At 39.9% G+C, this 22,619-nt stretch overlaps 3 protein-coding genes across 4 annotated transcripts in view; all 3 read right to left on the reverse strand.

The window, feature by feature from the left end:
- Positions 1–1,476, reverse strand: part of macf1a (microtubule actin crosslinking factor 1a) — a 252,345-nt gene extending 250,869 nt beyond the window's left edge. For both annotated transcript variants that reach the window (XM_088329356.1, XM_088329357.1), the window contains exon 1: positions 1,067–1,476. The gene's annotated coding sequence lies outside the window, so the exon portion shown is untranslated. The remainder of the gene's footprint in view (positions 1–1,066) is intronic.
- Positions 1,477–6,317: 4,841 nt separating this feature from the next.
- Positions 6,318–10,616, reverse strand: ndufs5 (NADH:ubiquinone oxidoreductase subunit S5). Its single transcript, XM_088327843.1, has 3 exons — positions 10,534–10,616; positions 9,038–9,257; positions 6,318–6,502 (listed from the first exon to the last, which is right to left on the reverse strand). The coding sequence occupies exons 2-3, from the start codon at positions 9,251–9,253 to the stop codon at positions 6,395–6,397; spliced, it is 324 nt and encodes a 107-aa protein (XP_088183969.1). The 5' UTR covers positions 9,254–9,257; positions 10,534–10,616; the 3' UTR covers positions 6,318–6,394.
- Positions 10,617–14,536: 3,920 nt separating this feature from the next.
- The window catches only part of rnf19b (ring finger protein 19B), a 42,935-nt gene continuing 34,852 nt past the window's right edge, over positions 14,537–22,619 (reverse strand). The window contains exons 10-11 of the mRNA XM_088329360.1: positions 21,953–22,087; positions 14,537–21,137 (exon numbers count right to left, since the gene is read on the reverse strand). Coding sequence (XP_088185486.1) covers positions 20,735–21,137; positions 21,953–22,087 — 538 coding nt within the window. The 3' untranslated portion in view covers positions 14,537–20,734. The remainder of the gene's footprint in view (positions 21,138–21,952; positions 22,088–22,619) is intronic.

Raw genomic sequence — 22,619 nt, forward strand, 5'->3', positions numbered from 1 at the left:
TCTTGCTATTGTAATCGTTATGCTTATCCAATACTAATTCGGTTTTCACCCAGGAAACGTGCCATCTCGTTTCACCTTTAGATTGTCTTTAGCTTTAAAACTGTTGTAAATTCATCCATTATTATTATTATCTGCACCACTTATCCTCAGTAGGGTCGCGGAGGTGCTGGAGCCCATCCCAGCTATCTTCAGGTAGTGGGCAGGGGACACCCTGAACAGGTTGCCAGCGAGTCGCTGGGTACACAGGGACAGACAAGCCGCTCGCTCGTTCACACAGAGGGACAATTAGGACCAGCCAGTTAACCTGACAAGCATGTTTTTGCAATGTGGGAGGAAACCAGAGTGCCCACAAGAAACAAACGCAAGAACGGGGAGAACATGCAAACCCCGCACAGGTGGTTCGATTGTTGTAAATTCAATTATTGTTTATTTCTATCATTCAGGTTAACGTTGGGCCCTGTATTATTCAACGTAACGTTCGTATAACCAGGTTGTTAATACCACCGACATTTGTTATTTACTACAATTCAGTTTCATGACCAAGCTACCGGTCAAAACTTAAAAGTGTGCCGAGCTTAGAGGCAGACAGGAAGAAACTAATTGTTCTACCCGCATTTTTCAATAAATATTTGCCATTTTTATGTATATACTGCATTTGTATGTATTATTTGAGCTTTTTTTTTAATAAATATGTGATATTTTATGCATATAGGATTTGTATATGTTTTTGAGCATTTGACAAATATATCTACCTCTTTTAAACGTGTTAAATACGTGTTAAATACGTGTCTTGGCATGGGGGGGAGTTCTCGCCCAGGGAGTAATTTTGTGTAGAACCGCCACTGTGTACAATGGTACAAAAATACCCAAGGTCTGATGGTTTTCGGACCACTGTTCTTGGGTTCGTATTGCATCCAGAAAGCATCTCCGGGCATTGTTGTGACACGGATAAAGATGATTGATAATTGAAATCATCAATCGGCTGCAAAATGAAACGCCACTTCATCAATAGCTGATTGAATCAAAAAGTCATTTCAAATGTCTGCTTGGGAATCGAGCGGCTTACCTTCGGCGGGCAGCGGCGGTCGTACTAGCCGGGCTCCGCGCGTGGAAGGCCGGTGTGGCTACTGCTACCGCCGCTGCTTCGTCTTCTTTCCTCCTCCAGCTCCGGATGGATGAAAAATGAGTTCCGCTCGTCGATCTGACCGGAAGTGCTCGTCGGACGAGTACCAAAAAAGAGCGAAAGTGATGATGGCGCTAATGGCCACGCCGGCACCCCCACTGCTGTTTCCAGCTTCGGGGCTCAGTCAGCGGCACACACACGCGCTGGCTTCCCGCTCGACTGCTCTCTGTGAGGCGGTTGACCCGTGACGCGGTGGCATGGATACTGCTGGCGGCGGAGGACGCTTCGTATTGGGGCTACGTGGGGTAGTGCCGCCGGGATTTGCTCGCGGAGCGTCACCGTGAATGGCCGGGAGCGCGTGCACGCGGTCCATGCGCGGTCACGTACGGACAAACGCTTGCCCCGACGTAGTCGATTTTATTTAAAGGGAGAGTGTGTCATTTATTTTAGTGCCTTCTGAAAGTACAAAAAACTTTCATCCAGTGAAACAAAAAAAGGGATTCGAATATTCATAAACTATGATGTATACCAATGTGCTGTGTATCACTGGCCCTCGCTCCTACCAGGCAACACAGCGCCCTCTCGCGGTTAATTATTACACTTTGGGGCTTTAAAGGGACACTGTAATATTTAAACACGAGATGTCGCTGTATATAGCTTTTGTAAACGTCACGCGCATACCCGAGGGATTGTACACCTTATGGCCAAATTCATGCACTTTTAAAGCAAATCTTCCAATTCCTCCAGTACTATTGAAAGAAATCCGTTGTGAAGAGGAACAAATATCTGCGATTTAGACTCGTCATTTTTTATCTTGCGTGTGCCTTTATTAAGAAATGATTTTTATATCTGGATTAAATTGTGGAGTTTTGAGAGTAAATGAGCGTAATAGGTTAAATGTCTTTGAAATTAGATGTTTGCGTAGTGTATGAGGAGTAACAGTACAGGATAGGTTAAGGATTGAGGAAGCAAGGAGAAGAAATGGTGTGGTGAAAGAGCTTGCCGAGAGGGTTGATGAAAATGTTCTAAGACAGTTAGGACATATGGAAAGAACGGATGAAGGGTGTTCGACCAAAAGAGCCTGTAGTGCAAAAGTGATGGGAAAATTCAATTTTGAAGAAGCCCCAAATATTGTTGGATGGATGGGGTGAAACGTCCTCTGGTTCTGAGGTCGGTTATTTTAATGGATGGAAGAGTTTGTGCAAGGGATGGATGTGAATGGCAAATGATAGTTAAAAATGACTGATATGGACGCATATGATGCAGAGGAGGTAAACCAGTGTACGACAGCAGGCCTCTCTTCTAGTGAAAGGTTGCATAGCACAGCAACGCAGCACTTGATGTACTGTGGGCTTAATGTTAAGGTTTCGGTCTCTTTGGGAAGAGCAAAGGGGAATGAATGTCTGGTGAATGTGAGTGAGTTCTTGACTCTAGCCACCTCCCACAAGGGGGGTATGCCTTTGGAATATAAATCTCTCTCTCTGTATATGTGTTGGGTAGAAATAACAGCAATATGGAGCTTATATTTTCAGTTGCAGGAAGTTCTTCCCATTACAATTTACCACTGGGAAACGCTACCTTCATTTTTTGCATGGCCCATAATAAATGTCTCTGACTTACACATAATCCTTGCACAATTACACATCTCACTGAGCCCTGTTTAGGTGTGGCAGGAAGCATTCTTATTGGGTATAAGCCATAAGTGGTGATGACACTTCATCGGACAATGCCATACAAGCAAATGTCAGCTGCTGTTAATCACAATGGAGGAATTGCAATGGCAAAGCGAAGCCACCCGAGAGCAGTGTTGGCGACATTTTCAAGCACACTTGTTCAGAAACATGGCAAATATTTCAAAAATTTACAAGCACTTGACCCAAAACTCAAGCATGTTCCAATCCTTGAAAACAAGAAATTAAAATTCAAGTATTTTCAAGGATCTCAAGCAAACCCCGATACCCTTATGTTGACATTGGATCAGGGACTTTCTAGGGTGGACAGCTTCCGAGATGCACGCTGAAAGTATTTTTAGAACCAAATAAGACTTTCTAGACAGACATTTGTAAATTAATTTTACTGGGTAAGTGTGAAAGAAATTGTAAAGCACTTTGGGAGGTCTTCAGTGACTTGAAAATCACTATATAAATGCCGATCATTTACTATTTAAACCACGCATAGACATTCACACTGGCAGTGCTACCAGTTAGTTGATTCTTCTCTTGGCTAAACAAACCTATGTTGCTTGGAAGCCTAAATTGTTTCGTTTAGTAGTAGGCCGTCAGGGCCTGCAGGACCTTCTCTTCTCAGGTGTGACTTTAAGGTTTCATTACACAACAACAAAGTTTGTATGGACTTTCCCACTCCTCTCTCGACTTTGATTTTTCAGTTTCAGTTTAAAGCCTCCGCTCGGGAAATACTGGTCTACTTGTGACTTCAAGAGCCAAGAAATCTACAGACGAGAGCGTTATCCATCTAGGCCCCGGTGCTGTGGAATGCTCTGCCCCCTGAGATAAGATCTGCAACCTCAGTGGAAGGAAGTGTTTAAATCTAGACTTAAGACACACCTTTATTCAATGGCTTTTTATTAAAGCCGCCTTCATACTTTACTTTTTCTGCCCTGGCTCGTGGCGAAAAGCGGGAGAAGGACGAACCGGGATGAGTTAGCCGACCAGCACCTGGACCTGAAGCATGTCATCATCTGCATCCACCAGCTGGCTGAGAAGCTGCGTCTTTGCTGTCTTAGGACTTCTGGAACAAGTTTACAGATTACTCAAGTTTATTGTTAATGTTGACTATGTTTTGTGTATTGTTACCCAACGCTACATCGACTGCGCCTGGTCATGCTAGAAGGCAGATTACCACTTGTATGCCCCCTTCTCTCAAGGTTTCTTATTATCCTCATGCTGAGGTTTTTGGGATTTCCTTGCCTGCATGTTGGTTTTGAATTTTCTGAATAAGGGCTTTACAAATAAATGACTTGACTTCTCTAATGGCCTAAATTTAAAAAAAAACGAAACATGTGATGTTAACCTTGCTTACTTGTACAAGTCATCTTGGTGAATATTTTAGAAGTGTGTCACATCACTTTAAGAACTTAAACACCTAAAATCCATTACATACATTTGCTTTCATGTTAGTGAAATGCTCGCATGGATTTAACACTCATTTTTTCCCTGCTTATGTGGTAATTTATTAAAATCGCAAAGACTTGGCTCAACCCGAAGATACCCAGTCAATTTATTACACTGAAAGGAGAAGCCATCCAATATTATTGTACTTTTGCATAATGACAATAAAGAGCATCCATTCAACTGCAATTTTATGTTTTAATTTGTGGATTTATGGTTGTTATTTTGTAACTGTCGTATTCTCTCAGTTGTAAGGACGTCATCTTGAAGTAAATTTAACTCTTGGTGGCTTTCATGAAGGGAAATTGCTATTTCTCGGATTTTGACCGTGTTCACCAAGTAATACTATGCGAGATGTTGCCAAAAAGGAGGCTCTCCCATTCAAGACAAGGCGTTAACTGACATATTTCCAGTAGTTACTCATCGTTCACTTGAAGTCATGATGAGGCTTTTCCAATTCCTCCCACAAAAAGCTGCTTTTGGAAAATTCATTGGGGACACTGGCACTCTCATTTAGAAAAGACAGGTTAACAGAAAATGCAAAACTGTCTCATTCACATTCAGACAACTTGTACTGGATTTTTTTTATTTCTTAATGTGGAAATCTGATCTTCAGGACTGAGAAAAATACATTGGTTCGAGGGTCTTTCCTGGGGGTGCTTTCCATATGTAATCCCAAATCTGTCCCTTTAACAAAGCCCCCCGCTGCACAAGTCCTCAGCCGTCCAGCAGGATTACGTATGCTTTTGATTAAACCTCAGACAACACGCAGCCTCTACATTACTGATGTTTTCTGTCAATTACGTATACAATTGAGTAGTGGACATTTTTTATATCATTTTGAAATCAAATGCAGCACAAAGACGACTCGTGCACTAAATCAAAGTTCTGTAGCAAATGTGACATCTGGTGGCTGTTCAGTTATTTGCAATCAGTACTATTTACAATTCATCCAAATAAAGGGGCTCCTCTCCACATAGGAGCTACTCAAGTTAAGTAAAAATTCCAGATATATTTTAAGCAAAAATATTGCCCATCATTTTTTTGCCTGACCGGGTTATTAGTGCAAATACGGTGCAAACCTTTAAGCAAAGGTTGGCAGAAACAGATCTGTCAAATTTCCTTAGGGGAGGGGGCGTAAGGTGACCATATTTGGCCATGCTCACTCTCAGCATTAGTTTTTTCTTTGTGTCATGTTTTGATTAATGTATCCAACAATACCTTCAATAAACATTTCATTTCATTTCATATGAGCAAAAATCTAAATTACAAGTAGTTACTAGTAGATTACAGAGAGAGAGCGAGAGAGAGAGGGAGAGAGATAAAGAGAGAAAAAAAGAGTAAGAAAGAGGGAGCGAGAAACAAAGAAAGAAAAAGCTAGAGTGAAAGAAAAGAGGGAGATAGGAGCGAGAGAAAGAAAAGAGAATGTTAAAAAACGAGAAAGACAGAAAGAAAAACAGAGGAGAGAGAAAGACAGAGAGAAAGGTAGACAAACTGATAAAAAGGGGCAGAAAAAGAAGAGGAGAAAGAGATAGGAAAAGAGTGACAGAGAAAAAGAAAGAAAACAGAGCGTGCGAGAGAGCGAGAAGGGACAGAGAAGACAGAAAGACAGAAAGAAAAGGTAGAAAGAATAGGAAGACCCAAAGAGAGAGAGAGGGAAAGAGAGAAGAGAAATAAAGTGAGAGAAAGAGAAAGAAAATGAGGAACAGAATGACAAAGAGAGAGACAGAGAGTAAAAAAAGAATAAAGGAAAGAAAGAGTGAAAAGAGAGATGGAGTAAGGAAGTGAGAAAGAGGGGAAAAAAGAGAAATAAACCCAGCTACTGGGACATTGTGAGGTAGCTTTGGGGACCTCCAGAGGACATATTTAAAACAGCACCTTGTTTTTCTCTTGCACTTCTTTCTGCATTGTTTCCCCTAGCGGGCCTGATCCGGCCTGCAGGCCGCACGTCTGACACGAACTGATCTATGAGGTCGTACTTTAAATTTCACATCGTCTTGACTGTCCTAAGTAACAAGACAGGTACATGCCTTGTATTGTGAAAGTCAAAGGAGAGAAAAAGTGTGTGTAATCTAAATGTATTTTTATTCAGAGGGATGACTGTATTTTTACTGTACATGACAATTGTGATGCAGGTGGATGTTTACGGAATGGGCTTGTTGTCCTGGCCAGTGTGGTGGGCGGGCGGTGTGTACGTGCCCTCCTTCATCATCTTCTCGCGCTGTTGGCGGATGGCTAACAAACGCGCGTGCTGAAACAAAAAAATAAATAAATTAAATCAGTACCACGAATCTTCTATTAGAGCAGTTTTTCTCAATTACTTTCTGTCACACCCATCTTCAGAAGAAAAAAATCCTCGTGTGCTGCCCACCCCATGGGTTGTAATGTCTTAAATGGTTTAATTTATTTGGCTTCGTGCTGCCCGTTGCCAATATTGTGAAGCGTTACATACGCTTTGTCAATTTTTGTCCAAGCTTTTGAAAGAAGACTTTTGTTCCTCTCTTTACCCAGTCTCTGTTCGCCAGTCTCAGCATCGGTGTTAATTTTTTTCCATGAGGTTTCACCACTCCACTTTGTGTGTACACTTGATACTCAATGCTCTTACTCTGTGCTTAATGGACTGCGTGCATTTTATTGGGGGCATTAGTGTGTGTGAAAGGGTAAGTGTTAAGTACATTGTAAAGCGCTTTGGGAGGTCTTCATTGACTTGAAAAGCACTATATAAATGCAGACCATTTACCATTTAAATGTCAAATAAACACTGCCAATGCTAGTGCCACTGCACCCTAGTGTAACAAAGGTGCAATTGCACTTGATTCTTTGGAAAGTTATAAAAAATTCTGAGGTCAAACATACGTGCGACCCCCCTTATTTGCTGTTGAGCTGTGACAAACCAAAAATTTCAAAATGGTGAATCCAGTTAACACAACAAGTGAGAGCAGCTCCGAAACAAACAATGATTAAGTGAACAGCGATTGCATAGCGCTCATTTCTGCTTGGAGAAATTTGAACTTTGCTTACCCTGTCATCGCCCCCTTTTGGGTAGGGGATTGGGGATGTTCCATTATTATTTTCGAGTTTATTAGGCCACAGATGGTATAATTTTGTAGTGCAAGTTCCTCATTAGTCAGGGCTGCCGAAGTCTTCCCTGTTGTTTGCTCCCATTTGGCACTCGTTGGCTGCGTACTACCTTTTGTTTGGCAGGCTAGCCTGGCGTCAACGCTGGTTTTCCGTGTCCCTTAGTTTATTTGCGGCCAACTTTGCGATTATTACTGTAGCCGTCGCCACTTTTTGTTTATTGTTCCCAGTTAACTTGCCTTTAACCTTATTGATTAAGTATCATATAGGCCGCTTGCATTTTTTTTTGTTATTTTGGCCATGAAAGAGTCTGGCCTCATGTTAGGAGTGATTACTTTTGGCCTTTTTTTTCTCAAATCAATCCAAACTTTCGCTATTTGGCTCAATCTTCCATAAATATGTGTCAAGACAGTTTAACAACATTTTAAAATAGAAAGAAAAACAAAAAAAAAACTTGGATGTTTCAGTATTACAATGAAGTAGAGACCGGAACTGACCAAGAACACATAAGACAATATGAACTGAAAATATGAGTCTTGCTCTCTCAGATGTTCATATATTGTCAACTATTATTATCACGACCATGCGTTTTTTTAGGCGCCTGTGTAGTAGATGGTGAAGCAATTCCTTAAGACAGCGACCTACATCATACGTGATCCGTCAGTACCCCAATCCATTGCCCTTTTGATAATCAAAGGGATTCAAATGTTTTTTTAATTTGTTACACGTAACAAAATATGCTTTACAAAATGCATTACTTATTATGCCTTGTCTATGTAATTTATTGCCTGTGATAGGTGTGTTGCCACAAGTGGATGCCTGTGGGATAACATCGTGGGAAATTGCTGCCACCTTTTGGGTAATTTGAAGAACAACATAGATTCTGTATATTTTTTTATATCGCCGCAAAGCCTGTCTTCTTCCAGGAACCGTTGAATTTTCTCGCGCGAACGGGGAGATACAATAATTTAAATAGCCGTTGTAAAACGAGGCCGCCAGCAATAAGCGGGTTAAAACACTAGTAATGCCGCTTCACAGCATTATCTCCGGACAGAAGAGCAGTTTCAGTGACAGACTGCTGTCACTGTCTTGTACTACGGACAGACTGAAGAGATCTTTTCTTCCTCATGCCATGAGGCTCTTTAACTCCACCCGGCAGAGTAAAGGCCCACATTAAACCACACCACCTACATTGGATATTACCGAATCTTACTGCATTATGTGTTCTGTGTAGCACTATTTAGTTACTCTATATAACATGCTAAAGTGGGCATTTGCACGTCACACTGGGTATTTGTATATTGTATTCTTTTGGCTTTATTATTGTATTGTTCTCAGCTCAGGGATGCTGCTGGAAATGTGAATTTCCCTTAGGGGATGAATAAAGTATCTATCTATCTATCTATCTATCTAATCTTTTTGACTAATGAACACATAATACAATATAGCGACTAGTTTGCTAGGGTCTGGTGTTCCTCCAATGACGTAACAGCTCTCAATGAAAAGGACATGACACGTCTTCAAAATGCATTATCCCCAAATAATTGGAGTATGCAGATAAAATGCATATAGATTTTATGTGAAAAAACATGTACTATTTCCTCACATTTTTCATGTCTAAGATTTTTGGAATACCATTATATGTACAAGAAACAAACCTCTTTGTTCCCTTGCAGTAGGGAAATAATAACAAGACATCAATAAGTACCGTCTTTTGCTTGTGCATGCACTCTTGGAAGTCTTCATACTCCAGCTGGCACTCTTTCTTAGCACGCGTCTGCCCGATGCCGTGGGAACACTCCACCCATTCCTTCTCGAAGGCGTGGCAGCGGGCTGGTCGCTGGTAGGGCTGCGGGCCGCTTTGCAGCAGAATCCAGCGGTCCACGTTGATGCCCAGACGGGACTGCAGATCCACGAACGGCATCGTGCTGAGGAACAGTAGAGTTTAATTGTCGTTAGTCCAGAAGAAAACACTTCACATTGTCTGCAAAGAATTTGAGCGATTTGATGAATGACAGTAATCTTTCAGTTGGTGAGGTTAATTGGGACCAGAACACCGTAATATGGTAGGGGCATGGAGGAAAATGTCTATTAGTCAAAATCAGCGCAATGCTTCTTGCGTTGAAAAATACTTATAATGCCAGGCTAGTTCCATTTTGACTAGAATTGCTTATTAAGAAAAATCAGTATACATTAAATATCATATATCTTTCAACTTGATTGGTTCTTTTTTTCCTGCTAAATGTTATTGTACTCATTTTTATTGACAATGCGCGGTTCTTTCTCATTCGCAAACATTGCACTATTATTATAATCTAGGCCAGTCCCTAAGCACCATTTCGTAAATATTATTTGCCACCTTTTATTCTAGTCTTTTTTTCCCTTACTTTTAAAGACTTTAGTATATTTTTACCCTGGGTTGTCTAATCTCGTTGCACACAATGTTTCACAACGTTGATATCAACAATAAACCCAATTCAATCCAATTCAACTCAATAATGTCAGAGTTGGTTTATTTTTACATTTGTTTTTATTCTGCTTTCAATGAAGAACGCTTATACATCTCGGGTGGGTTGATTTATTTGTTTTTGTGAAATAAAAAGAGGGGGAATGCGGTCTTGGACTATCGGCAGCAAAGAGTATAGTCAAATGTTGGAGAAAAAGCGATAAATAGATTGTCATGTGTATATTAATATGGTAGGGACATGGAGGAAAGGATAACGTGCAAATGTAGTGTTTTGCTGCATTTAAGGCGTTTGAATATAAGGCATTGTTACATACGGTTAAGAGCAAATCCCTATTTCTTTACGTATTATTTACCAACACGTGATGAAAATGTTCTCAAATTACTGACCCAAATCCAACAATTTAACCAATCTCATTTTAAGATTTTTACGAATGTTCAACAGTCACAAACTGATTACGACTACTTTAGAATAAAATAAAATAGAATACCTAACCCACGAAGTTGTGAATTAATTCGGTCTGACCGATTAATGTGAATATATTTATATTATTTTTCATAATTTCGCTGTTTGTTAGCACATAAGCTAACAACACATTCAATGACGTCGGGCTACAAGAGAGCGTTCGCTGAAACGGTAAACGTCAGTTACATACAACCATCAAATTCAGGTTTCCTTGTTTTAAAATCTCGCAACTGAAGATATTAGAAGACATTTTAAGATAATTTAACCACTTTACCGTGATTCGTAGGGTTCTATTTAACCTTCCTCCGGGTGTGGGCGTTTTGCTTTGCGACTGTCGCAGTTACTGCCGTAAAATAACGAGTTACGTCGCAATGAAGGGCAAATAATGTCCTGTGCTATAATCTAATCTAGTGGGCAAAAAACGAATGACACGGACAAAAAAAAAACACGAAATAAATGAACAAAAACACAAACCGTCCACAATATTTCATGTATTCAACTCTTTTCAAGGGTATGATATGTAATGTATTTAATACATTCAGAAGAAAATATTCCTACAATCATCGGTTGAATTGTGTTTTTTTATAAGTATTTTTTAATAAATGGAAATATCATTATATGGGTGGTGCGTATTATTAATTGCCTATTCCTGTTTGAAAACAAACAATTTAAAAAAAAATCATTTATATTAGAGATGGGAAAAGTAAAACGAAATTAGATTTGGGGCCCCCAATTACTTGCTAATTTGCATACTTACTAGAACTACTTCTAGTTCTACTCCAGGGGTGGGCAACTATTTGGAGATGGGGGTCGCATGTGACATTTTATACTTCTTTTCGAATGGATTAGTTTCATTAAATTGGTTTTAAAACGACCACAATTAGTGCAAAATTGTCTATTAGGTCCCTGTTTTAAGCACTCCATATGTTATTTAATTTTAAAGTATTATTGTAAGGTTTTTTTTAGTGTTTTTAGTATTTCTGAAGTCGGATCTGAAGTTCTGTAGTTTCTTGTCGTTACAGTAGTTTTGTTTTTGTAGCATTTTTGTGATAGTTCCATATGAGAGTTTTTTTAGAATCGCTATAGTTGTAATTTGCAGTATTTCTGTTGTAAACCTAGTAGTATTTTGGTAGTAATATTTCTCTAGTAGTTTTTTTATATAATAGTATTATGTATTGGTGGGCAGCACGGCAGCGCAGTGGTTAGCGCGTGTGTGGCACAGTTCTGAAGTCTTGAGATCAAAGCTCCTGTGTGGAGTTTGCAGGTTCACCCCGTGCTTGCGTGGGTTTCCTCCCAACTTCCAAAAACATGCAAGTTAGGTTAATTGGCCGGTCCAAATTGTCCCTAGCTGTGAATGAGTGAGTGAGTCGTCTGTCTCTGTGTGCCTTGCGACTGGCTGGCAACCAGTTCAGGGTGTCCCCTGCCCACTGCCCGAAGATAGCTGGGATGGGCTCCAGCACCCCTGTGACCCTGCTGAGGATAAGTGGTTCAGATAATGGATGGATGGATTATGTATTGGTGTTTTTTTAGTATTTTAGTAGAATTATAATGATGCATTTCCAAAGCAGTATTTTTGTAGGATTGTAAGATTTTCATAGTTGTATTTTGGGAGTAAATACAGTAATTCTGTAGTAGTATTTTGTAATATAGTGTAACGGGTGTAATAATAATTTCGTTTTATTGAAATTCCTGCTGAAATATGTTGTATAGTTTCTGTATAAGTGTCCTGCAATGATGAGCATGTGGTAAGGTTTGGTTTGGCTTTAGACTTTGCGACAGGAAGGTGGGGGTTTTTGGCAGTCTACAACGAGCTGCCAAAGGTAAGACACGATCTTTTGGTGGTCCGCAAAAAGTTAATTTTAAACATTAAAACCATAACTGACAAATCTCTCAACGTGCACAGTAATGTGATTGACGTTGTCAAGCTGTTTGCATTTTTTTTTCGTTTTGTGTCTGTCACCTTTTATGTTAGTTTTGCCGGACGTTGCATGTTGTGCTAAATTGCTAATTCCCCATATAGAGATCAAAGCCAGCAGAGAAGCTTACCACGTGTTGTGTTGTGACTCATTCATTAGCAGGTAAATTGTACCCGTTTTTATACTCATTATTGTTATTATTTCCATTTTCTCATATATATAAAAAGGATGATGTTGGTTAAACTTCAGACTAAAGAAAAATATGTTGAATTCATAGTAAACGTTAAAAACCCACTATACGATCTCTTGTTAAAAGTAACTTGTTGAGATTGATGTAAACATGTATTGTGATGGTTGATATTCTAAAATGTATTTTATGTAAACTGAAAAGAAAGCTATTTGATATGTTTTGTTGGCAGTCTACAACGAGCTGCCAACGAGATCAAAGCCAGCAGAGAAGCTTACCACATGTTGTGTTGTGAGTCATTCATTTGCAGCAACTGTAATAAAAACCTCATCATCCAGTCCAGCGTGAATGTGGGTCTTTTTCAATAGTACCATTGTAGTAGTATTTTTGTAGTAGTTGTAAATTATTTTTTTTATTTTCAGAATGAAAGCAAAATAATATATGAGGTCCGCTTTTAAGCACTATATTTAATATTTAGTTTTGTCGTTATCTTAGATAGATAGATAGATAGATAGATAGATAGATACTTTGTTCATCCCCGAAGGGAAATTCACATTTCCAGCAGCATCCCTGAGCTGAGAACAATCGAGAACAATCGAAAATAACACGGGAGCTGCTGGAGTGGCTGCCATTCGTGACGGCGCCGGAAGAAAAGATTCAATTTGAATCATGTACAAACAAACAAACAATTGAATCATGTACAAACAAAATATTCATGTTTCAATAAGTGGAGTGTTAATAAAATGGGGGGAAAAAAATTCTGATACTGATATAACCAGGTAAAACTAATTTTAAGTTACCTGTCCAAATGAATGTTGTGCCATCTCACCTTTCCCACTCTCTCTCCTCTCACCTTTCCCACTCTCTCTCCTGCAGTTGACTTGCTGCTGCTCCCTCCTGAAACTAATACTTACCTTTTTGTGTATTGTGCAGTCCCTTCTCAAGTTTCTTCATCTTCCTCTTGGTTTAACGGTTGATTTTGTGAATTGTATATCAAGAAATTTGACAGGATTGTCTACTATCTTGCTGTTACGCATACTCATTAAACCAAAGACTTTGTGAAAGGCCAATCAGCGATAAGAATAATTTAATGAGCTAGTTAAGTCTTAAGACGCTACAGGATAGCAAAAATATGCCTTTAGATCTTGTAGTATTTTTGTTGTATTTCTGTCGAAGTATTTTTGAGTGGACACACAAAGTGACAAGGGGTCAATGTTGCCACCAATAAAGTGAACCACAATTGGTGGATCTCGAGTGGTTGCGGGGCACTGAGCAGTCGCTTAGCTTGCACTAGTGAGTTAGATGACATATGAAAAGACATTAGACTTTAACTCATTACCACAATGTCTCAACTCACGGTGCTAGAAACAAATGTTAGAGTGGAGGAAAAAGAGAGTCGCCTGGAAAGAAATATATAAACGCAGAGCCAGATTCATCATCAGATACTTTAAAGAGGTGTTTCCCTCATTTTGTGTTTTCTCCATCTCTAACATTGGTCTCTGGTACCACGCCTAAAATATTGTGATCAGGAGATAAAATCAAATGCCTCTTTGTATGTTATCTATATTACTGGTGGTCTTTCAGCTCAGGTTTTCAGTTGCACTATACAACACAGTGTCATTTAACGGTCGAATAATACACAAAAGTCCCACAAAGCTGGTTTGGCGCATGCAGTCCCTTCTCTTCTTCACGAGTTGGCAGTATTTTCCCATTATCTGGTCTCTTGCTCTCCACTCCCCAGTCCAAGTCAAGTCAAGTCATGTTTATTTGTGTAGCCCTTAATCACAAAGAGTCTCAAAGGGCTGCATAGATCAAAGACAATTGCAAACTACCAGGTGTTCTCAATCATCATTAATTACCCTCTGCAATAAATACTCGTCTTCCGCTTCATGAGGCGAGGTCGTCATTGCACTCTTCTCCAGACATTACCTCCCCAAGAGAACAGGCAGTTCTCCTCAAAACATTGCCCCCTAAGACAACCTCCTCAAGTTACTCTCTCAGGATTCCCCTCTTCAGCAGTCCCGGTCCCGCTCTTCCTTGTCAGTAGCAAGTCTTACATTGTTATCAAATATGGGGTTTAATTACGCATTCTTCAAAACCTTGTGTCCTGCGTTTGGGTCTGTCTGACATAAGTACTGATATAAAATAATGAAAAACAAAATCATTCTTTGGTAAACATCAGATTGTATTTTTATTCCCCCACAAAAGAATTCATTTAGCCCTGCATGTGCTTCCTCTAGGCCAGGGTGAGACTTTGACAGTGACAGGTAGTTCACGAGCAGTTCGAATATCGCTCGTCAGTTTTTGATTTCCCACGGATCTCATGGTTTTCCGGTCGAACAAGTGCGGGGCTCGTGATACATTCGAGTGGTTTGTCGGGAAGAAAAACGAGTGAAAAGTGCAGCAAATGAAACAAGCAGCTGAAGGCAAAAAGAAGCTACTCGGACATAACATTCCACGCAGACTCGAGGATTTTGTTTTTGATGGGCAAACACAAAAACAGCGAGAATGATCAAGATGGGTAGCAGTGTTTGCTCCAAAATTGCAATTAAAAGCATTTGAAAATCAAATAAATAAATCCCTTAAGAGAGAGACAAAGGAGGATAACACTTTAATCGCACCCAAACACAAAAAGGCATCTTGTTGCAAGATTATGTTAAGATTAATGCAATTCTAAAGAGTTCCTTGCAAAAGTATAATCACCGCCTAGGTGCCATATTTCAGACTTTAAACTTAAAGCTCAAAAACTGAAAATAGTTTCAAAGAATCAACAACATGTGAGACACAATCGTGATGTAAAACTGAATTATTTCAACATCTTATATCATAGTTACGACGAAAACATTGATAAGTAGGTGTTGCAAAAATATTGTCGCCACCCCTGTTCTCTAAGCTCAGCCAACTGGCCTAAATGACTAACAATGGCATACAGACAAACATTAACACATCTATCAGAGCACTGAGCGAGCAATACTATCAAAATGGAGAGAGCATAAAACAACTGCATACCTACTGAAAACCTGCCCGTCCCTCTGGACGTTCAGCCCAAACAAGAAAACTAAGCACGGAAGCAACCAAGAGAGCAATGATCACATTAGCGGATCTGCGGGCATACACAGCTGAAGTGGGACAATCTATGCATAAGACAACTATTAGTTGTACGCTGCATAAATTTGCCCTTTATGGAAGAGTGGCAAGAAGAAAGCCATTTCTGGAAGGCCCATTTGGCTTTTGCAAGGCAACACAAATTACATCTGGAACAAGGTGCTTCCAAAAGGTGAGTCCAAAATTAAACTTTTTGATCTGAATGCAAAGCGTTGGGTTTAGCAAAAAAGTAACATCCCCCTGAAAACACCATCCCCACTGTCAAGCATGGTGATGGCAGCATAATGATTCAGGGTTGCTTTCCTGCAACAGGGAGTTCGTTAAAATGATGGGTGGAGCCAATACAAGGCGATTCTGGCAGAAAATCGGTTGGAGCTTGCAAGAGACCAGAGAATGGGGCGCAGTTTCCCCTTCCAACAGAACAATGACCCTAAACATAAAGCAAAATCTACAAATAAAACTAACAATATAAAGATGTTAAAATGGCCAAAGTAAAGACCTCAATCCTATAGAGCGTTTGTGGAAAGATCTGAAAAATGTTGTGCACAAAGGATCACCAAACCTTAAGGAACTTAAGCTTTGTTGTAAGGAAGAATGGGAAAATATTTGTTTCAAGATGCGCAAAACCCCAAAAAACTTTGGCTGTGATTGCATCAAAAGGCGGTTGTACGAAGTAATAACTCAAAGGGGGGCTACTATATTTGCCACATATTAAATATTTTTTTCATTAGTAGGCACAATGTAAAATGTTGAATGCATTTGGTGTCTTCTCACGATTGTGTCTCACGTGTTGATTCTGAGCAAATAGTTTTTTTTAATGTATAAGTTTGAAGGCTGAAATATTTCAATATGTCAACATGTTCTTGGAAGGGCAATAAAGTACTTTTGCAAGGCGTTGAAAAAAAGTATTAAGTGCTGCCTTGATGACAGAAAATGTTGTTTTTTTATTTCAATGTTAATTTTTTCGATCACATTTTGTAGAAATTGATGTCTTCACCATAATGATGGGGTGAACAAAGTATATTTAGAACGTTAAGTAAAAAAAGAAAAGTGTGTGTGTGTGGGGGGGGGTGAAGGTCCATATCAAGTCTTCTTTAGATACAAAGGCATGATGATGATTATTTCAAACGGTGATGAGACCATCCCCATAAAAATAAGAAGTTCAGGTAAAGTGCAAAGTGCAGATTCAAAAAGATACAAATAAAAACCACACATACAATATCATTTACATACACACGTCTGTTAAGATGAGATTTCAGTTAATGTTGCCAATAAAAATGAAGAGAGTGAAGCCTTGAGACACCAGTTTGATTCTGTAATCCATTTCCGATCATGTTCATTTTTGAAATGAATGAGAACATTTTTGACCTAATGCTAAAAAAACATTTAAAAATTGAGATTCTGATGGGAATTGTCACTACAGTGGCTACCTGTAGAAAAATATACAGCATTGCAGTGAATTAAATGAATGTAAATCCGTGTTTCTCAACAGGTCTGACTTGAGGACCCACCGTTCCACCCAAATGACAACAGGGGACCCATACAAGATTTCCGACTCCTCAAATGTATCCAATGAACTATTGTGCAGTTTAAAGCAGAGATAATGGAATTCACATTTCATTTAAAAACCTAGATGACTTAAGTACTGTGTATACTTGCAAATAAGCCCACGTTGCATATAAGCAACCCCCTAAAACAATTTAAAAATAATATTATATATTATTTGATGATGTAGGTAATAAAAGTGAATATATTAGTAGAAAGCTAAAAATATAAATGTTTTAAACCATTTATTGTTCCAGCAACGCATTAATAGCAGACACTGGTACATTATTTTTGTATTTTGCTGTTATTTCCTTTTTCAACTTGATCGTTGGTGTCCGCGTTTTGCACTTTTCCTTCCCCTCAACAATAATATTCGTAGGTCCCATTACTATGAGCAGAAATAGGAAATAAAACAAACAAAATCCCAATAAAATGACATGTTGTCCCTGTCAAACGCACCAATTACCTGAACCGGAAGAAATCAAGTGCAGTATAATCGCCCTCTATTGTAGAGGAGTGTAACTGACCCTTTTCTACTTCTTAGCATCATTTCGCTGAGGCCCGCGACCCACTTTGGGATCTCGACCCACCATCTGAAAAAAAACTGATGTAAATAATTGGCAGCGTTCCTTGTGTGGCCTAGGAGTTTGTGTAACTACTACCAGTTTTGTGGAAACGGAGAGTTTCACGACTAATGCCACTCCGAACGGCAAGTAGTAGTACAGACGCTACCCTACTAACAACCATTCGACGGTAGATACGAACATTTTTTTTCGGTATGTCAAAAAATATCTGGACATTGCTTTAAGTCAGATTTTGTATTGTGTGCACCTTTTTCAGAGTACAGGACATTTTATTGTCTGCTTACAGGTTTTGTTCTGCTTTAAGGGGCTTTTTGTTAGTTGCTTTCTGCTCACTTGTTTGTTTGGTACTTTGGTCCTGATTTTTTTATTAGCTACAGCCCTGGTTTTAAGCACCTCTGCCTGCAGTTCCTGCCTTCTCCACATGGGTCCATCACATCGTTTTTAAGACTTTTGAAAATCGGATTTCAGAAATGTTAAAACCTATTAAGACCTTATTTTTACAATAATGAATCCAATGCCTTTTAAGACTTTTCCGCAAGAACCCTGTTATATGGGTCCTTAAGTCAGACCAGTTAAGAACCACTGTGCTAACCATATTTGAAAATTCGAAATCTAGCAGTCAAACGAGGGGAGGAAAATCCCAACCCAGGTCACTTATATCTCAAGGTGCCGATACAAAAAGTTGTAGTTTCATCTCACAGGATTGTCGTTGCCCCGTTCAACAGTGTGGACGTCGTCACCATTTCCATTTGTGTGTGTTTTGGCATTTTGTTTGGTAAACATTCCTCTCCAGGCACATGCACACTCATGCAAACAAGTAAAGTAGAGCGTACAAAGAAGAAAAATGCAAATAATTAGCAGACACATTACACATGTGAGTATTGTCTACCCCCAGATGGGCTGTGAGCCATATTCTGTCCTCTTTAGTGTTGATTTCCTTCTTTCAACTCATTTAGAGCCAGCCCGGTTACAGTTAAACGTAACTCGGATGTGTATATCCGTCATTGGCGGTGAATGAGTGAAGCAATAGGCATTTTCGCACACTCGAGGGGACCTCAGAGGTAGAACTCTGACAATGAAGGGATTGTCAGATGGACACGGAGGTGGCAAATAAGCAGCAAAAATAAAAAAGAATGTTGTGCGTTCCTGAGAGCTGCTGTCAAAGCAAATACACTACTGTTCAAATGTTTGGGGTCACCCTGATTATTCTGTGTATACAATGAAAAAGACACACTTTTTATTTATCAAATGAGTTGTCCCATGACTTGTGTTCTTTTGCCCGTATTATTCTCCTCTTTTTGCAGGCTGGTCTCAGATCTGGCTTTTTCTTTGCCACTTTGCCTTAAAAGCCAGCAAATCTGAGTCAACTTCAGATGTTGACACTGTTTTTTGCGGGTATTATTTAACCAAGCTGCGAGTTAATGATCTAAGGCGTCTAATTTCTCAAACTTGAAACTCTAATATTCTTGCTATTCTTCCACTACTTTTGCCTCTGGTTAGAGCCTGTTTGTGCTTTTCTCCGAAGGGAGTAGTACACACCGTTGTAGGAGATCTTCAGTTTCTTGGCAATTTCTCATATGGAATAGCCTTTATTTCTTAGAACAAGAATAGATTGTCAAATTTTGCACGAAAGTCCTCTTTTTTCGCCATTCTGAAAGTGTAATACCCACAAAGGTGATGCTCCAGATACTGAACTATCTCAAAGTAAGGTCAGTTATATAGCTTCTCTAAGCAGCTAAACTGTGTTTGGTCTTGCTAACACCATTGCACAAAGGATTTTCTAATCATACTCCGAAGGCAATTAAGCACTCAATGTACTATTAGAACAATGTAGTGCTGCTTGCCTCAACACATCTCTGTATATGTTGCCAGGTTACATGTACATTGAGTACATGTAACAGTGTTAGTAATTAGCAGACATGGGGACTTGAGACTTAGTGACTTGGACTCGAGTCGACTCGAGTCGCTGTTTTTATGACTTGTGACTTGACTTGGACTTGGCAATCTAAGACTCGGGACTTGACTTGTGACTTGACTTGCCCAAGAAAAAAATACTTGGGACTTACTTGGGACTTGAAGGTGAAGACTTGAGACTTACTTGAGACTTGCACATGTGTGACTTGGTCCCATGTCTGGTAATTAGATTACCAAAAAATGTATCCCGTTACAGAAAAAAAGACGTAATCAAATTACAGGTATATTTGGTAAAAAACAAGGTTGACTTTGCAGAATTACCGTTTTGTTTAAAAGTATATTTACATAGTGCACCGATAAATGAATAGTTTCTATCAAAATTCAGTATGCGCTAGCGCATATTAGAGCATAGACATGACATGGCTACAGATACATCATTTCGGCATGCTGCGGCATACGAGACAACCAATCGGCTCATGGGACGGCTATTCGGGCATATGTTCCGGTATGGATGCCTAGTAAATGTGAATATTGTCAAGAGGTTCGGCATCCAGACAAGTAAAACTTGATTTTGGACACAAGACAATTTAGGGTTTTTAGAAGTTTCAGAAAGTGAACAGTTTCTGTGTTTAAAACAATATTTTGTCCAAAATGTGAACTGAACCAGAGCATTTTTTGTCTGCCATGTGGAAGAAAAAGTTTAATTTTAGCCTCATAAACTATACATACGTGGCTAAAATTGAGCCCTCTTTTTGTTGTACTATAAGCAACTACCGGACCATGGTTTCCTCCAATTCTTTTTTTAAGGTTACATTGTTCATTTATCTTCAACAAATTTAGCAATTTCATTTATGTTTAGTCTTTATTTTATGAGAAGATTTAGTGTGGGAGTAATACAGAAGTAATCGAAACTAATGAAGTATTATAGTATTCAGCATACATTACTGATTAGATTTTGCAACAGGTGATTAGTGACTGTACCGGAACATACATTTTGAAAATAACCCTCCCAAGCCTGGTTATTGCATTGTAACCAGACATTTGGAGCTAAAATAGTCATTTACCACGTTAATGTAAGGGGCCAGATTTTGGTTAGTTTTATGTGATCGTCATTGAACAAAAGAGTGATTTTCCTGCAAAAATAAGGACATTCCTAAGCGACCCCAAACTTGAACGGTAGTGTTTTTCTGAGCTTCTTTTCTTTTTTCAAAGGTTTCTGGCGTCTCATACGAACAGGACCAAATTGGGGTCGGCGGGACAGCGAAGGCTTTCGGCAGGGGCGCTTAAGGCCCGGCAGGAGGCGGCCCGGGCAGGTGGGGCTCCCTCGGCCCGGGGCGAGTCGCAGTCGTCCGAAGTCAACTCTGCGAGGTCGTCCGACTGCGTGTCGGACATTTCAAGGTCACTGCGGATGCTTTCGGGCTGGGCCAAGGTCACGTCGCGGAGGCCTTGCGAACCCGCTAGTGACGGGCTGGCGCCGCCGCCGTGTCTGGAACTGCAGTCCAGGGGGTCGTCCCCTACCGAGGCCCTAGCGGCGGAAGTGGCCGGGGCCAAGTCCTCCTCGCTGGTCAGGCAGATGTGGCTGGGTTTGGTCTCGATGTCCACTTGGATTTCCAGGTTGGTGCGCTCCCTGATGGCGGAATAGAAAGACATGGAGAGGTTTGATGTTTCCGTCGGTCAAGCAATCATAGCCATGCCAATGTTTCCTCTCGATTGGGGTAGTCTACTCGGCATTGGTAGAGGGAGGGCAGGGGTCGGGAACCTATGGCTCGCAAACCAGGTATAGCTCTTTTCATGAGTACATCTGGCTTGGAGATAAAATACACATAGCGTTCAGTCTAGAATATACAGGGCATGGGTCCAGCTAGTTTACAGTCAACAAGTGTTACACCAAAAGACCCCATTTTGGCTGTACATCTCTTTGGAATCCTGGGTATAAAAGATAATTTTGGTCTTTTATTTGTAAAATTAGATTTGCAATACACCATGGCTTGAGAAAAAAGAAAACGTCCTGGACATTACTGAAATTGATATGGTAATATTCGAGTGCTTTACGGACAAAAGAAAAAATGAATATAGGGTGTCTCAAATGTTAGCTTGCAAGCTTTCAAGGTTACGCAAGCCAAGAAACACAAAGGCTTCATTGCTTCCACAGGGTGGTGTACACGTTATCTTCTATTTCCTTCATGATGTGGGTATTGTTAAGCGGTTTTAGGGGGTCGGCTTCTATGTGAGTATGTATGGTAGTTTCTAACTACAGTTAATTTCAGTGTAATGCATTACTTTTGGGTGTCAGTAATCTGGGGGTTAACTGATTTTCTTTTTGAATGAAGTCACTAGTTACAGTAACGAATCATTTTATTTTTAAGTAATGCCCCCAACACTGCCTACCATAAACTGGTTTCAGCGACCAATTTGCAAGTCAGGGATTTTAAACGTACGCACCGGTCGGGCAGCGTGTAGGAGGAAATGATGGAGCCGGCCATCCCACGTGTGCTGGCGCAGTCACTGCCTGCCCCTAAGCTCCCAGTCTCCTTCTGGGCCGTCTCCTGGGCCAACTCCGCTGCTTGGACCTCCAGCCTAGATAAGCACAGACCAATCAAGGTTCATAACACATTTATCATGGCCAAATTCAAGCACTTTTTAAGGACTTTCAGTCCTGATTTTACAATTTCTCTAGTACCATTAAAATAAGAAATCCAGTGTGAATCATGTATTTTGCAAAGCCACAAATATGTCTGCAATTTACATATACGATTTTTAATCTTGCGAGTGCATTTATCAAGAAATGATTTTTAGATCTTGAATAAATAGAAGATATATTTGTGGATCTACACAGTCCGCGTGTGAATATTTTTGAGACAAATCTCTCCCAATATATGTTTCATGAAAATTATGAGTACGTCAAAAAAAGCTTACATTTTCATTTGCAGGTTCTTCCAATGACAATATACCACTGGCAAACACTACCTTAATTCTTTGCGGAGACCATAAGTGATATGTAATCTTTGCACTAATACACATTTAATAGCAGCCTGTTTAGGTGTAGCATGCACCTGTCGTCTTGGACATGAACATAAGTGGCGATGACATTTGATGGGACAATACCATT

This window comes from Urocampus carinirostris, chromosome 2 (assembly GCF_059441175.1).
Source record: "Urocampus carinirostris isolate Australia breed hairy pipefish chromosome 2, RoL_Ucar_1.0, whole genome shotgun sequence".
In the NCBI taxonomy this organism is placed as follows: Eukaryota; Metazoa; Chordata; class Actinopteri; order Syngnathiformes; family Syngnathidae; genus Urocampus; species Urocampus carinirostris.

Coding starts and splice junctions, on each gene's coding strand:
- ndufs5 (XM_088327843.1), bottom strand. CDS start 9,253: ATGCCGTTCGTGGATCTGCAGTCCCGTCTGGGCATCAACGTGGACCGC. Junction 6,503..9,037: donor GCATGCACAAGCAAAAGACG/GTACTTATTGAT, acceptor TTTTTGTTTCAG/CACGCGCGTTTGTTAGCCAT.